The 14,673-nt window shown below is 44.1% G+C and overlaps 1 protein-coding gene across 1 annotated transcript in view; it reads left to right on the top strand.

Annotated features, from left to right (window-relative positions):
- Positions 1-1,336: 1,336 nt before the first annotated feature.
- Positions 1,337-14,673, top strand: part of SH3GL2 (SH3 domain containing GRB2 like 2, endophilin A1) — a 247,014-nt gene continuing 233,677 nt past the window's right edge. The window contains exon 1 of the mRNA XM_075316478.1: positions 1,337-1,548. Coding sequence (XP_075172593.1) covers positions 1,504-1,548 — 45 coding nt within the window. The 5' untranslated portion in view covers positions 1,337-1,503. The remainder of the gene's footprint in view (positions 1,549-14,673) is intronic.

Below are 14,673 nucleotides of genomic sequence, written 5' to 3'. Positions count from 1 at the left end.
TGACGGTTGTTGGTGAGTGTGGGTGACGGCTCTGGGTGATGGGTCAGGGTGACGGCTCAGAGTGATGGCTGTTGGTGAGTGTGGGTGACGGCTATGGGTGATGGCTCAGGGTGACGGCTCAGAGTGATGGCTGTTGGTGAGTGTGGGTGACGGCTATGGGTGATGGCTCAGGGTGACAGCTGTAAGTGACGGTTGTTGGTGAGTGTGGGTGACGGCTCTGGGTGATGGGTCAGGGTGACGGCTCAGAGTGATGGCTGTTGGTGAGTGTGGGTGACGGCTATGGGTGATGGCTCAGGGTGACGGCTCAGAGTGATGGCTGTTGGTGAGTGTGGGTGACGGCTATGGGTGATGGCTCAGGGTGACAGCTTAGGGTGACAGCTGTAAGTGACGGCTGTTGGAGAGAGTGGGTGACGGCTATGGGTGATGGCTCAGGGTGACGGCTATGGGTGACAGCTGTAAGTGACGGCTGTTGGAGAGAGTGGGTGAGGGCTATGGGTGATGGCTCAGGGTGACGGCTCAGAGTGATGGCTGTTGGTGAGTGTGGGTGACGGCTATGGGTGATGGCTCAGGGTGACAGCTGTGACGGTTGTTGGTGAGTGTGGGTGACGGCTCTGGGTGATGGGTCAGGGTGACGGCTCAGAGTGATGGCTGTTGGTGAGTGTGGGTGACGGCTATGGGTGATGGCTCAGGGTGACAGCTGTAAGTGACGGTTGTTGGTGAGTGTGGGTGACGGCTCTGGGTGATGGGTCAGAGTGACGGCTCAGAGTGATGGCTGTTGGTGAGTGTGGGTGACGGCTCTGGGTGATGGGTCAGAGTGACGGCTCAGAGTGATGGCTGTTGGTGAGTGTGGGTGACGGCTCTGGGTGATGGGTCAGAGTGACGGCTCAGAGTGATGGCTGTTGGTGAGTGTGGGTGACGGCTATGGGTGATGGCTCAGGGTGACAGCTGTGTAACACAGTAACTGATGAAATTGGAGCTAACATAAAAACTCTCTAACCCATGCAGACTTTTTCCATAAGGCCCCTGTGAACTGGACAGACAGCGCACATTGGCCCCAGGACATCCTCAGGAGCCCCCACACTGGCTCTGTACGTCACATTGCTGTGTGCACCATTTAGAGGTCACCCTATACACAGCCCAGGAGGCGAGCAGTAATGGCGCACATCCGAGCACGTCTTTCTTCTAGCGCCATTTCAGAATGTATGCTTTACCAGACAGCAGTGGTCCTGACCGAAGCCCACGTCACACCTCCCGCTAGAACAGGACGGACAGACAACCAGCTGGGAAGGCTGGGGATGAGCGCTTGCCCCTTTAATAGGGCGGGGCCATGGCCGTGACGTCAGGGTGTCCCTGCATTAAGGCATGCATCTGATAACAGCATCACAGGATTACAGGGAAGCGACGGCTGGAGCCTAGAATCCCCGCAGTCCTCCGAGCAGCCGCCGCCATCGGTGATCGTACCGCTGCACCGCCACATTCTGTGCCGTCCGCTCATCCGCCACCATGTCTGTAGCGGGGCTGAAGAAGCAGTTCCACAAAGCCACCCAGGTAGGCTCCATCCGCAGAGCGGTGCCCGTGCGGGGGCGGTGCTGCCCGTCATTCACTGTGCTGAATGTCATCCGATCCACGGTGCCCTCCACCGATGTACAGTGTGCCCCTGCAGTGGGGACGCGCCATCTATACCATGGCCGTGCCGAGCTCGGAGATCCATCAGTATGTTCCGGAGGGAATCCCCGGGTACTGCCTGCTCTGCCAGAGGTGCCAGTGTACCAGGATGCCATCTCCACGGCCAGGGGACATGCCAGACGGGGGTTGTTACCCATACGTGCCCTCAAGGGAGATTGTGCCAATCGTTCCAATTTGGTGGCAATAATCGATCTGTAATATTGGGTATGGCTGAGGGACCACACTGGGACTCTGCTCTGAAAACCAGGGTGTGATGTAACGCTGGAGCCTGCCCCATGATATCGATGGGAATATTTGCGTGTGTATATACTATATGTATTTGTGTGTGTAGTGTATGTGTAGTATTTGTGTGTATGTGCACATATGTGTATGTTTGTGCATGTGTAATATTTGTGTGCATGATGTATATATACATATGTATGGTTCAGAAAAATAAGGGGAACACCAAAATACCATTTTGTTGTTTAAGTGTTCCTTTATTTTTTGAGCAGTGTATATATATATATATATATATATATATATATATATATATATCTGTGAATATATGTGAATATAAAATATCTGTGATTGTATGTGTACGTATATATGTATGTGTAACTGTGTGTGTGTGTGTGTATATATATATATATATATATATATATATATATATATATATATATAAAATATATATATATATATATATAATATCTGCGTTTGTGTATGTGTGTATGTATATATATATATAATATATATATATATATACATAATATCTGCGTTTGTGTATGTGTGTGTATATATATATATATATATATATATATATATATATATAATATCTGCGTTTGTGTATGTGTGTATATATATATATATAATATATATATATACATAATATCTGCGTTTGTGTATGTATATATATATATATATATAATATCTGCGTTTGTGTATGTGTGTATATATATATATAATATATATATATATATACATAATATCTGCGTTTGTGTATGTATATATATATATATACATAATATCTGCGTTTGTGTATGTGTGTGTATATATATATATACAGTGTGTGTACATGCGCACAGCACTGCTGCTGGAGATTGTGGCACAGTACGTGGCCCTGCACAGAGGATTACTGGCTGTAGAGCGGTGCTGTTAGATGCTGGCGGGAGGCTGGGGTTCTGTGGCGGAGGCTGCAGTTGCTCGGCGGTGGGATGCACCTACAGAGGTGACCTCCTCAGCTCCTTCCCGAATGCCAGGGCTCCATGCAGAGCTATCTGATAACAGCTGCATTATTAAACAGGCTGCTGGATTGGGTAGCTGGGTGCTCTTCTGCAGAGGACGCCGTCTTGTTGCTGTGCCTTGTTTTTCCATCCAGTATCCCTATGTGCAGCGTGTGGTGCTGACATGGAGCTGCTAACCTTTCCGCCTCTATTGTATATAACACGTTAATTAGATTTGACATTACGAAGCCTCTCTGTGTGGATGACTCTTTTTTTTGGTGACAAAAATAGAAGATTGTCTCCCCTAGCAACCAGGGGAAGTGACAAAACTGCTAAAATTTCCCATAGGGTGAGAATATAGCGAGCACCGGCTATTGGCTGCTCTGTGGGAGGCTGAAGCCTATGTGAGTTACTACATTTATCGCTATTAACCCTTGATGTATCTCCACTTTTATACGTCTATTTTGGGATCCTAAATAATGGAACTAAATTCTCCAGCACAGGACCCATTCATTTATATGGGAGAGGAAGTGTCCTAGGATGGCTTCTATTTACCTCTTTTCAGGCTGATACACGTTATTTGGTAAAATAAAATGTAGGCTGAATACTTTTTTTCTTTGTCTGTGCAACATTACAGAGTACAAACAGATATAGCTATTGTTATAACATTGGAGTATTGGTAGCGGATGGACATCTAATATTATACCTGTTACATAGGAGTTTGCCTATTTTTTGCCATGTTTCTTTAAACTTATAGGCTGGTTGTTGTAATTACCTGCCTTTTCTGTCCGGTGCCAATCTCTGCGGGCTCGAAACAGTACCGGACAGCTCGTGCCGGCAGGTCTGTGGCTTCCGGTGACGTCATGTCAACTGAGCATCTTCTTTTCCACTCTGCCCTGTTGACGTGGCGTCTCTGCTGCTGCCATGCTGATAGTGAGCGGGAAGCGGCTGTCAATCAACATGACCGGTAGACACGGTCCATGATCACTCTGAGCCAGCAGGTTTAGTTAGTTAGCATCTACCTTCCTGTAGATTTAAAGCACCACTCCAGTAAAAAAAAATGTTGTAGTGGTGTTTTATACGCCCCCTATTGGCTTCATCTTCTATCGCCACCACTCTGGTCTCCGGTGATTTGTGACCTGATGGCAGCTCCGGAAGTCAGAACTTAAGTCACAAGGTCTGAATGATTGATAGTCATGACGAGGCCAGAACAAGGCTCTTATAGACTTGCATAGAGTTGTGACCTCCGGCTCGCTCCAGCAAACATGCTGGAGCGAGCCGGAGGTCACAACTCTATAAGAGCCTTGTTCTGGCCTTGTCATAACTATCAGTCATTCATACCTTGTGACTTAACTTCTGACTTCCAATGAGTCAGAAGTACTGGCAAAGATGACGCCGCTGGACCGGCGCGGCACTGAAAAACAATCCATTGAAAGGTGTATAAGAGTAGGGGCAGGGGAGTTACATTTAGGCTATGTGCGCATGTTGCGGAAATGGTGCAGACATTTTCTGCATTTTTCCCCAGAAAAACGCACCAAAAAATTGATGTGTTTTTGTTAATGAAGTCAATGGATGGAAGGACTAAAAAACGCAGGAAAAAAACGCACCAACAATTAATATGCTACAGATTATTTTCTGCACCAAATCTGCAAAGAAAAAGTAAGTATTCAGTGCACAGCAATTCAAAATCCTCATTACTATCCTGGCATAGCTGGCATAAATATAAGCATGCAGATTTGGGCCACAAACTGCACCAAAACTGCATAAAAAAACTCATTGTGCGCACACAGCTTTAGCCCCCCTTCACACGTCAGTGATTCTGGTACGTACGTGAGTTTTTATACATAGCAGAATCACGGACATACACATACCTGTTAAAATCAATGGGTCTGCACACACATCAGTGATTTCCGCACTTAGACATGTCCGTTTTTTTTTTTTGGCATCACTGATGTCCAACGGACCACACTCACGTACCAGAAAAACATGTACATTGAAAATAAAAAGCTTTTTATACTCACCTTCTCCAGCGACGCTGTCTCCAGCCGTTGCTTCCAGGCCGGCTAATTATTCTCATCCATATGCATTGCACAGCCGACCTGGAAGTAGCTGCAGAGGGGAGACAGCGGCGGCCGGACACAGGAGAGCCAGAGATTCAGCACCACGGACAGCAGGAGTGGGACAGGTGAGTTTATCTCCATGTGCTATAATAGATCACGGATAGCACATGGAGAACACACGTGTGCTGTGAATCACGGCACACGGAGGAAAATATGCATTTTTAACACGTCAGTGAAAAACATCTGTGTGAAACAAGCCTAAAAGTGTCCCTCCAGTGCCGAAAAATACAAAACGCTGGAGTGGTGCTTTAGCAAATCTGTTTTTGTTTTCAGCACTGTGCGTGCCAAGAACTGTAGAGGTGAACAGAAACATCTCTAGTAAAGGATCCATTGCCAACGGGACAAAAATGGATGCAAAATGTTCACCGACGTGTTCCATTATGCATCTGCTTTTTTCCCCCAGAGGTTCCCCATTGACTTCCATTATACTTGTGCCCATCTGTGCTTCCAACCTGCTCGCCCCTAAGCAGACTAGCCGCGTACGAATGGATTCTAAGATGATCTGCCGTTCCAAAATCTGAAGCATGGTCAGTATGACTGTAAGGTATTGTTCACACATGACATTTTGGCACTTTTTTTTTTCTCTGCACCAAAAAACAATATTCGTTTTTCAGTGCTTTTTTTTGTTTGTTTTTACAGCATTTTTATTTGCATTTTTATCTATTCACTTCAACGGGTAAAAAACACTAAAGAATTGACATGGTGGGTCTTGGCCAAAAATGTAGCAGGGCTAAAAAAAAGTCTGAAATTAAAAAAAAAAAAACTGAGTGCATGGATAAGGTTTCAGAATTTACATTGATTATGCTGGTACTGTACACATCAAATGAGCAGGCAGCAAAAATGCCTTGTGTGAACTTACCCGAGGGTATGTGCACACTTCTTTTTCAAGCAGGACCACTTCGAAAACTGCCTGAAAAAGCACTAACTTGATGCACAAAAGAATGAACACATGCATTTCTATGTAAAAACAACTTAGATATTAGGTTTTTTGAGAGTTTTTCAACAGCAGGTTTCCAAAAAAATGCCAAGCAGTAAAAAGAAGTGAGCTGACCGCTCTTCAGGCAGCTTCAGCCCTGAAACACTTTATGCTTTTACAATACAAGGCAATGGAATGGCTCAAAAAATGCCCGCAGGATGGAGGTTTCTTCATTGTTGAATTGAGTTATAAAAAAACAAGCATAAAGAACCCCAAAAACACTGAAAATGACAAAAAGATGCCTCAAAAAGGCAATAGAACCCACTGGCGCCCAGAAAACATTGAAAAAGCGCTCAGAAAGCAACAACAAAACACTAAAAAAGAGGCTTCCAGTAAAAAGCTCTGGTATTCCCTGAAGCCTATTTCTTTTGAAAAAGTCATTAGATTCCCGCATGTCTAAAGGCCGCTTTACACGCTGCGACATTGCTCAAGCGATCTCGTTGGGGTCACAGAATTTGTGACGCACATCCGGTCGCTTTAGCGATGTCTTGGCGTGTGACACCTATGAGCGATTTTGAATCGTCGCAAAAAATGTCAAAATCGCTAATCGGTGACATCGGTGAATATGGAGATTCTCGAATATCGCTGCTGCTCTGTGTACGAAGTAGTTCGTCGTTCCTGCGGCAGCACACATCGCTATGTGTGACACCGCAGGAACGAGGAACCTCTCCTTACCTGCGGCCGGCCGCAATGAGGAAAGAAGGAGGTGGGCGGGATGTTATGTCCCGCTCATCTCCACCCCTCCGCTTCTATTGGGCGGCCCTTTTGCTTCTGAGCTGTCCATCGATTATCGCCTTGCAGTTCCGAGGGATGACTTTATATATTGATGTTTGATTGTACATTGACTGTGAGGTGTCAATCAGAGGAGGGGATGTGTCAGAATGCCATGCACAATAAGTCCTGCTACTTAAACAAACATATAATATATAAAGCTGAGTGTATGTGTGTATGTGTGTGTATGTGTGTGTGTGTGTATGTCCTCTAAAGGAATCTGCACCGTCTCATTTACAATCACGAAATTTTGCACAGACACTCCATGTGACTCAGGGAACGTCATAGACTATGTTTTGACAGAAAAATGAACCTCGCCTTTACAGTAAAGGGGGCTTTACACGGTAGCGATATCGCTAGCAATTTGTAGCAATATCGAGCGTATAAGTACCCGCCCCTGTCGCGCATGCGATTGTTTGTGATCGCTGCCGTAGCGAACATTATCGCTACGGCAGCGTCACACATACTTACCTGGTCGGCGTCGTCGCTGTGACTGCCAAACAATCCCTCCTTCAAGGGGGAGGGACGTTCGGCATCACAGCGACGTCACCACAACGTCACTAAGCGGCCGGCCAATCAAAGCGGAGGGGCGGGGCTGAGCAGGACGTAACAACCCGCCCACCTCCTTCCTTCCGCATTGTGCCCGGCGGCAGGTAAGGAGACGTTCCTCGCTCCTGCGGTGTCACACATAGCGATGTGTGCTGCCGCATGAGCGATAAACCACCTGGATAAACAACCCTTACCGATTTTTGAGTTTGGGACGACCTCTCCATGGTGAATGATTTTTACCATTTTTGAGGTCGCTTAAGGTCGCTGGTCAGTGTCACACGCTGCAATATCGTTAATGACGCCGAATGTGCGTCACTAACAACTTGACCCCGACGACAAAACATTAACAATATCGTAGCGTGTAAAGCCCCCTTTACTCTCTAAAAAACATTCCTCCATTAAAGTAAATGGAGCCTGGAACTACTGGTTTTAATAGCAGCTGTGATTGGTTGCTATAGAAACAAAAGACATTAAAAGTATAAGAAGGTTATGTGTGAGGTAATATGATGTCATTGGGGAGACGGATAGAGAGAGACAGAAAGAGACAGACAGAGACAGACAGGGAAATTGACAGAGAGAGACAGATAGACAGACGGTGAAAGAGACAGACGGGGAAAGCGACAGAGACAGACGGGGAAAGCGACAGATAGAGACAGACGGGGAAAGAGACAGACGGGGAAAGAGACAGACGGGGAAAGAGACAGAGAGACAGACTGATACAAACACAGACAGAGATAGAAACAGACAGACAGTGACACACAGACAGAGACTGGGAGAGAGACAGAGAGACAGTTACTATCCTGGGCAATGCCCGGGTACTATAGCTAGTAGCAAATAAAGAACAGTTCAAACCTTGACAAGACAGGCAGCCCTGAATTTTCTGTTAACCCTTGCAGCATATTGGCTTCAGCTTACATAGCAAAAATCTGCTAACAGACTCCCTTTAATCACTCGGTGTCTTTGGAAACCTGAAGCAGTTAAAAAACCCTCAAAACACTTCTTGATCATATGAGCAAGAAGTCATGTTTTTACATAGAAATGAATTAGCACTTTTTATACATATTTTAGCAGAGAAATCCACCTGAAAAAGATGTTGTGAGCACATACTCTTAGAGAGATGATGTCAGCCAGGACCCAGCCCTAGACTCCGGATCACACAGCAAGCATTCATTTTTTTATGGTTTGGTTTTAAAGAGTGCTGGGATGAAACATTATATGGTGCCTATTAAAATTATTGGGTCAATTAAAAAGTGACTGTACGATTGCTACATGCCAAGTCCTCTACCAATATTATTTAAAATGGCACAAGACTCTCCCCTATCTCTCCTTCTATATGTCGTTCATATCGACTCCCAAATTACAGCAAATACCAACATATGGGACCAACTATTTAAAATCTCATTATTTGCTGATGATGTCCTATTATACTCTACGCATACTCCATAACCTCACTCCCTAATCTACAATCAGCTCTGACTCATCCAGAGACAAGTGATGGAGATGGGACTAGTCTGGCGCCACCAGCCGGTTTCTCCCAGCACCGCTGCAGGTGATAGTCGCTGGGAAGAGGCGGCCGGGGCCGGTGCCAGACTGGTCTCGTCTTTGGACCCTGAACGGATCTACTAACTAGATTTTCTCTGAAACACTGGAATGCAATATGAATCAGGTAACAGGTTACTTTTAATTAACTTTTAATTAAATGGAAAACTTAAAATATCTCTACTAGTACATACATCTGCATTGAAAATGTCTATTATACCCAAATCACTTTACTTATTTGAGACTTTACCTATCATAGAACCTGTTGGGATCCTCCAAACTATTCAATCCTCCTTTATTCATGTTATTTGGAATTTGACACTTCATCAGATCCTTAATTTATTGCTTACAGTTGATACCAGGCAGGGTTGGCCATACTACACATTACTTTATACTATTATGCTGAACACATGAAGCACCTGCCCTCTTGGATAACCCCTGATGCATAACATTGTTGGGCTGAGATAGAGAAGTTATGGCTATCCCCAGAGTTTATTATTTTGATAAGTTCCACATACTGCAACTCTTAAGCCAAATGCTTTTTAGATATTTGTAGGATTTATTTTTAGGAGGATTCTCAGGTCTACCTTGACCCCATTTTTATTTACCCCAAATCTCCATGATAATATAACCTCGGGATTTCCTAAACTCTGGTTTGATCTGAGCCTCTTTCATCTTAAAGATTTTGTAAGCAGCTGGCCACAAACTAAAGACTATTGGATTTTTTCAGGCACAGAATGCTGGTTACGTCGATTTCGTTGTTGTGTTTCTTATTAGAGATTTGCTTGCTTGTCAGTTTAAGGTCACTTTCTGTACACAATTGGAAGGGGGAAGGCGTTGTAACACTTTGTTAACATTAGTGTTCATGGAGGAACACTAGGATATCAGACCTTAGGATTAATTGTCCTGCATATTGTCAGGGGCTGTGTTTCTGTTTCTCTCTGCAGGAGGCTTCCCCAATACACATCTTTTCAGACTAGGCTTCTGCATACTTGAGTTACATGTAACAATTGTCTGGTGGGAGGTGGGATGTGATCACTTCTCGTAATGAACTGATCCTAGGAGAGATGGCAGAGTGAGCCACATACTAAGGTAGTAGTTGGTGCTGTGACATAGAAGGGGAGGATCTGTTGTTGCAGCCAGGTCCTGGTGCCCATTGATGGACTATAGCGTTTGGAGCTGTAAACATGCCCTACTGCCGTGATATTGGTCGTCTAAAGGGCTATTGTTGCCACCGGAGTTGGATACATGTGCTATGGTCGTGATATCCATCATCTGGAGAGCATAAGCACCATTGTTGCTGGGTGGAGCTGGATATACGTGCTACGGTCGTAATATTCATCATCTGGAGAAGCATATGGACTATTATTGCAGGCTGGAACCTTATACACATGCTACGGATGTGGTATCTGTCATCTGCAGTAGAATAAGGACTATGGCTGCTCTAAGACCGTGTACGGAAGGAATAAAAATTGTTGCATCATTAACCTGCCTAAAAGAATCATCAAGCCCACAACCTCAGATCATCACAGATTTGATTGCTACTTTCACTTAGCCAGTTCTATCTTTTAGTAGTATTCGAGATTAACATGGTCTGTAATGTTCCACATTTTTTTTTTAATACTAAAATACAGCACATTTTTAAGAATCTAATTTAGGACCCATGCCAATTCCTAATATTACTTCATATGAAAGGATGTGTCTTTTAGGCTATTCTTCCTGGGGTCTCATCTCCAAACATTTATTCACTTTGGAATGATGGTGATCCTTCCACTCTCACACTCCTACATGTGATATTAAGAGAACTGGATGGAAAGGGAATTTCCATGGAAATTGTGGGGATGATCTGGTCTAGGGCTACTAGAAGATCTCTTTGGACTTTGTATAAGAATCAAACTAAACTACTAATAATGTGGCATTCATCACAAGTACTCTTACATAAACTCAACCCATCCATCCCAATATGTACTGGAGGTGTGGAGCTTTGGGTGGTTCAAAGTACCATATGTTGTGGATATGCCTATTGCTCATACCATTCTGGTTTCAAGTGTAAAGTTTGCTTCTAGTGGTGTTTGGTCTTCAAATTCGGCTAGATCTGTTAACTATGTTCTTCTTAAGGTACCCCTCTGGGAGTCTAGGTAAGCGAAGACTTAAGGCCCCGTCACACACAGAGATAAATCTTTGGCAGATCTGTGGTTGCAGTGAAATCATGGACATATTATTCTATTTGTACACAGCCACAAACCTGGCACTGATTGTCCACAATTTCACTGCAACCACAGATCTGCCACAGATTTATCTCTGTGTGTGACAGGGCCTTTAGGTTGTGCTTTAACATACTTCCAGCTGCTATATGCCAATTCACTTTATTTTGATGATGATGTGCCTCATCTTTTAGGTCTGTATACGAAGATGACACTTATTCGTTCTACACAACATTTAACGTCATTGGTCCGTAACACTATGGACATGTTCTCAGAGATTTACGATACAATACAATACACTTTATTGATCCTGATTCCTGAGTAGAGATGAGCAAAGCTGAAAAGTAAAGTTCGGTGTTTGTACCGAATACGGATTTTCCGAAAAAAAACCCAGAGTTCGAGTTCGGGGGCTTTACATATGCTAACCACTCGCGCGAACATCGGTGTACTTGGGTACGCTCGGTCCTCGGCCAAGTGCGAGCCACTTGCAGGGTCTGAATGGCTCTAATTGGGGGTAACGTCACCGTTATCGGATGTAGTGTGAAAAAATAATAATAATAATATAGAAAATAAAAAACCTCCCTCCCCTGGAAGTGATCTGTTTCTGTGTGGCTGTATGTGGGCGGAGTCAAGTCTGAGTTCAGAACAGGACTTTATCTTGTTTTTTTTTTCAGTTGTGGAGTGGCGCTTTAAATCTAAGCCCCCTGTCATATACTCACCTTCTGGCGGCTTCATTTTTTACTGATGCTGCTCCAGTTCCGTGGCGCCATCTTGTGGGTATAACATCTGACTTGTCAGAAGTTATGTCACAAGCACCCAATTAATCTCTATGAGAGTCAGAATGAGGCCAGAACAAGGCTCTCATAGACTAGTATTGCGTTGTGACCTTTGGTGTGCTCCAGCAAACACTGGAGCTACTGTCAGGTCGCAAATCGTCCAAGAATGACCAGAGTGACGCTGTAAAAAAATGAAGACACCTGATGGTGAGTATAAGACAGGGGCCAGGGGTCTTACACTTAAAGCAACACTACAGTGGTGCAGTGGAAAAAATGTAAACACGGGAGTGGAGCTTTAACAGTCTGAATTCAGCTCATGTAAATGTAAGCTAAAATGTTTGAGTGTGATGGTGCCATTTCTTGGCAAAGCCCCACTTTGTCTATAATCAGCTCTAAATGTATGTAGATCCAGATTTCATCAAGACCCATGATTTTCTCACTATTCTTGATGGGGGTCAGATTGGAGTGGTACTCTACTGATTCACTAACAGGTGCATGCCTCTTTATGAATCAGGAGTGTCGGACCTGTGGTGAGCACCTTCATATGCTGCCAACCCAGAAATCTTACTCCAGTCAGGGATTGGAGTAAGATTCCTGGTATAGGGAGTACCACAGATTGCCATGAATTAGTCGAGCCATAGCGTCACACCCCTGCCACTCTGCCATCCCACCCTAGCTCCTCCAGTTCTAGGTGAGCTGGGAGAAACTGGCAAGAAACTGCCAAAAGTCAGAAACTGTGGAAACGACTTTTCAAAGCCTTTACGCAGATCTTTTTTGGCATAAAAGCTTTGATGAATCGGGCCTCTCATTTTTTTTCAAGTTTCAGGTAACTGCATATTTTACTGCTTAAATGTCAGCCTTAAACCTGGCAAGACATTTAATTTATATAGAAGGTGTGAAAATTGGGTGATGATTGTATGATAAAAATCGAATGCTTTAATCACTGATGTTATCCTAATCTCGTCGTTATTGAATGGTTAAAAAGAGCATTTATTTAATAGGAGAAACACAGAACGGAATTGCCAGTATTAAAGAGCTCAGTGATACTCCATGTAATGCAATCTCTCCAGCTAGGTCCCACCCTGCTATTGCTGAAATGGTTACCTTCATATGCTAGAAACCCAACGCATTTCAAGAACTTTGTTCTGAAAAGTCCCAAGAGAATTGAGCTGGGACAGGCGCCCCATTCATTATGTATGGGATTTCCAGAGATAGGTGTGTGCACTACTAGGCTCTCTGTGGCAAGCCCATGATCAGTGAATAGAGCAGTAGTGCCTATGCATGCCGAGCACTTCATTCCAACAGGTCTGTTTAGACCCCCGTTCTCTGGATTAGTCTGCTCTCCATTAATGAGAAAGTAATCACTTATCCTACGGATTAGTGATAACTCTCAGTGTTGGGAATCCTTTCAGTCTTGGCACTGCTCACATATACAGTGCCTTGCAAAAGTATTCGCCCCCCCCCCTTGAATTTGTCAACCTTTTCCCACATTTCAGGCTTCAAACATAAAGGTAAAAATTTAATGTTATGGTGAAGAATCAACAAGTGGGACACAATTGTGAAGTTGAACGAAATTTATTGCTTATTTTAAACTTTTTAAAAAAATAAATAACTGTAAAGTGGGGCGTGCAATATTATTCGGCTCCTTTACTTTCAGTGCAGCAAACTCACTCCAGAAGTTCATTGAGGATCTCTGAATGATCCAATGTTGTCTTAAATGACTGATTATTATAAATATAATCCACCTGTGTGTAATCAAGTCCCCGTATAAATGCACCTGCTCTGTGATAGTCTCAGTGTTCTGTTTAAAGCACAGAGAGCATCATGAAGACCAAGGAACACAACAGGCATGTCCATGATACTGTTGTGGAGACGTTTAAAGCTGAATTTGGTTACAAAAAGTTTTCCACAACTTTACACATCCCAAGAATCACTGTGCAAGCGATCATATAGAAATGGAAGGGGTATCATACCACTGCAAATCTACAAAGAGCCGGCCGTCCCTCAAAACTTTCATCTCAAACAAGGAGAAGACTGATCAGAGATGCAGCCAAGAGGCCCATGATCACTCTGGATGAACTGCAGAGATCTACAGCTGTGAGAGATTCTGTCCATAGGACAACAATCAGTCGTATACTGCACAAATCTGGCCTTTGCGGAAGAGTGGCAAGAAGAAAGCCATTTCTCAAAGATATCCATAAAAAGTGTTGTTTACAGTTTGCCACAAGCCACCTGGGAGACACCCCAAACACGTGGAAGAAGGTACTCTGGTCCAATGAAACCAAAATCAAACTATTTGGGCACAATGCCAAATGATATGTTTGGCGTAAAAGCAACACGGCTCATCACCCTGAACACAACATCCCTACTGTCAAACATGGTGGTGGCAGCATCATGATTTGGGCCTGCTTTTTTTCAGCAGGGACATAGAAGATGGTTGCAATTTATGGGAAGATGGATGGAGCCAAATACAGGACCATTCTGGAAGAAAACCTGTTGGAGTCTGCTAAAGACCTGAGACTGGGACGGAGATTTGTCTGCAAACAAGACAATGATCCCAAAAATAAAGCAAAATCTACAATGGAATGGTTCACAAATAAACGTATCCAGGTGTTAGAATGGCCAAGTCAAAGTCCAGACCTGAATCCAATGGAGAATCTGTGGAAAGAGCTGAAAACTGCTGTTCACAAATGCTCTCCATCCAACTTCACTCAGCTCGAGCTGTTTGCGAAGGAGGAATGGGAAAGAATTTCAGTCTCTCGATGTGCAAAACTGATAGAGACATCCCCAAGCGACTTGCAGCTGTAATCGTAGCAAAAGGTGGCGCTACAAAGTATTAACTTAAAGGGGCCT

This window comes from Anomaloglossus baeobatrachus, chromosome 1 (assembly GCF_048569485.1).
Source record: "Anomaloglossus baeobatrachus isolate aAnoBae1 chromosome 1, aAnoBae1.hap1, whole genome shotgun sequence".
Taxonomy (NCBI): domain Eukaryota; kingdom Metazoa; phylum Chordata; class Amphibia; order Anura; family Aromobatidae; genus Anomaloglossus; species Anomaloglossus baeobatrachus.
This window is presented reverse-complemented; position numbering and strand designations above follow the sequence as displayed.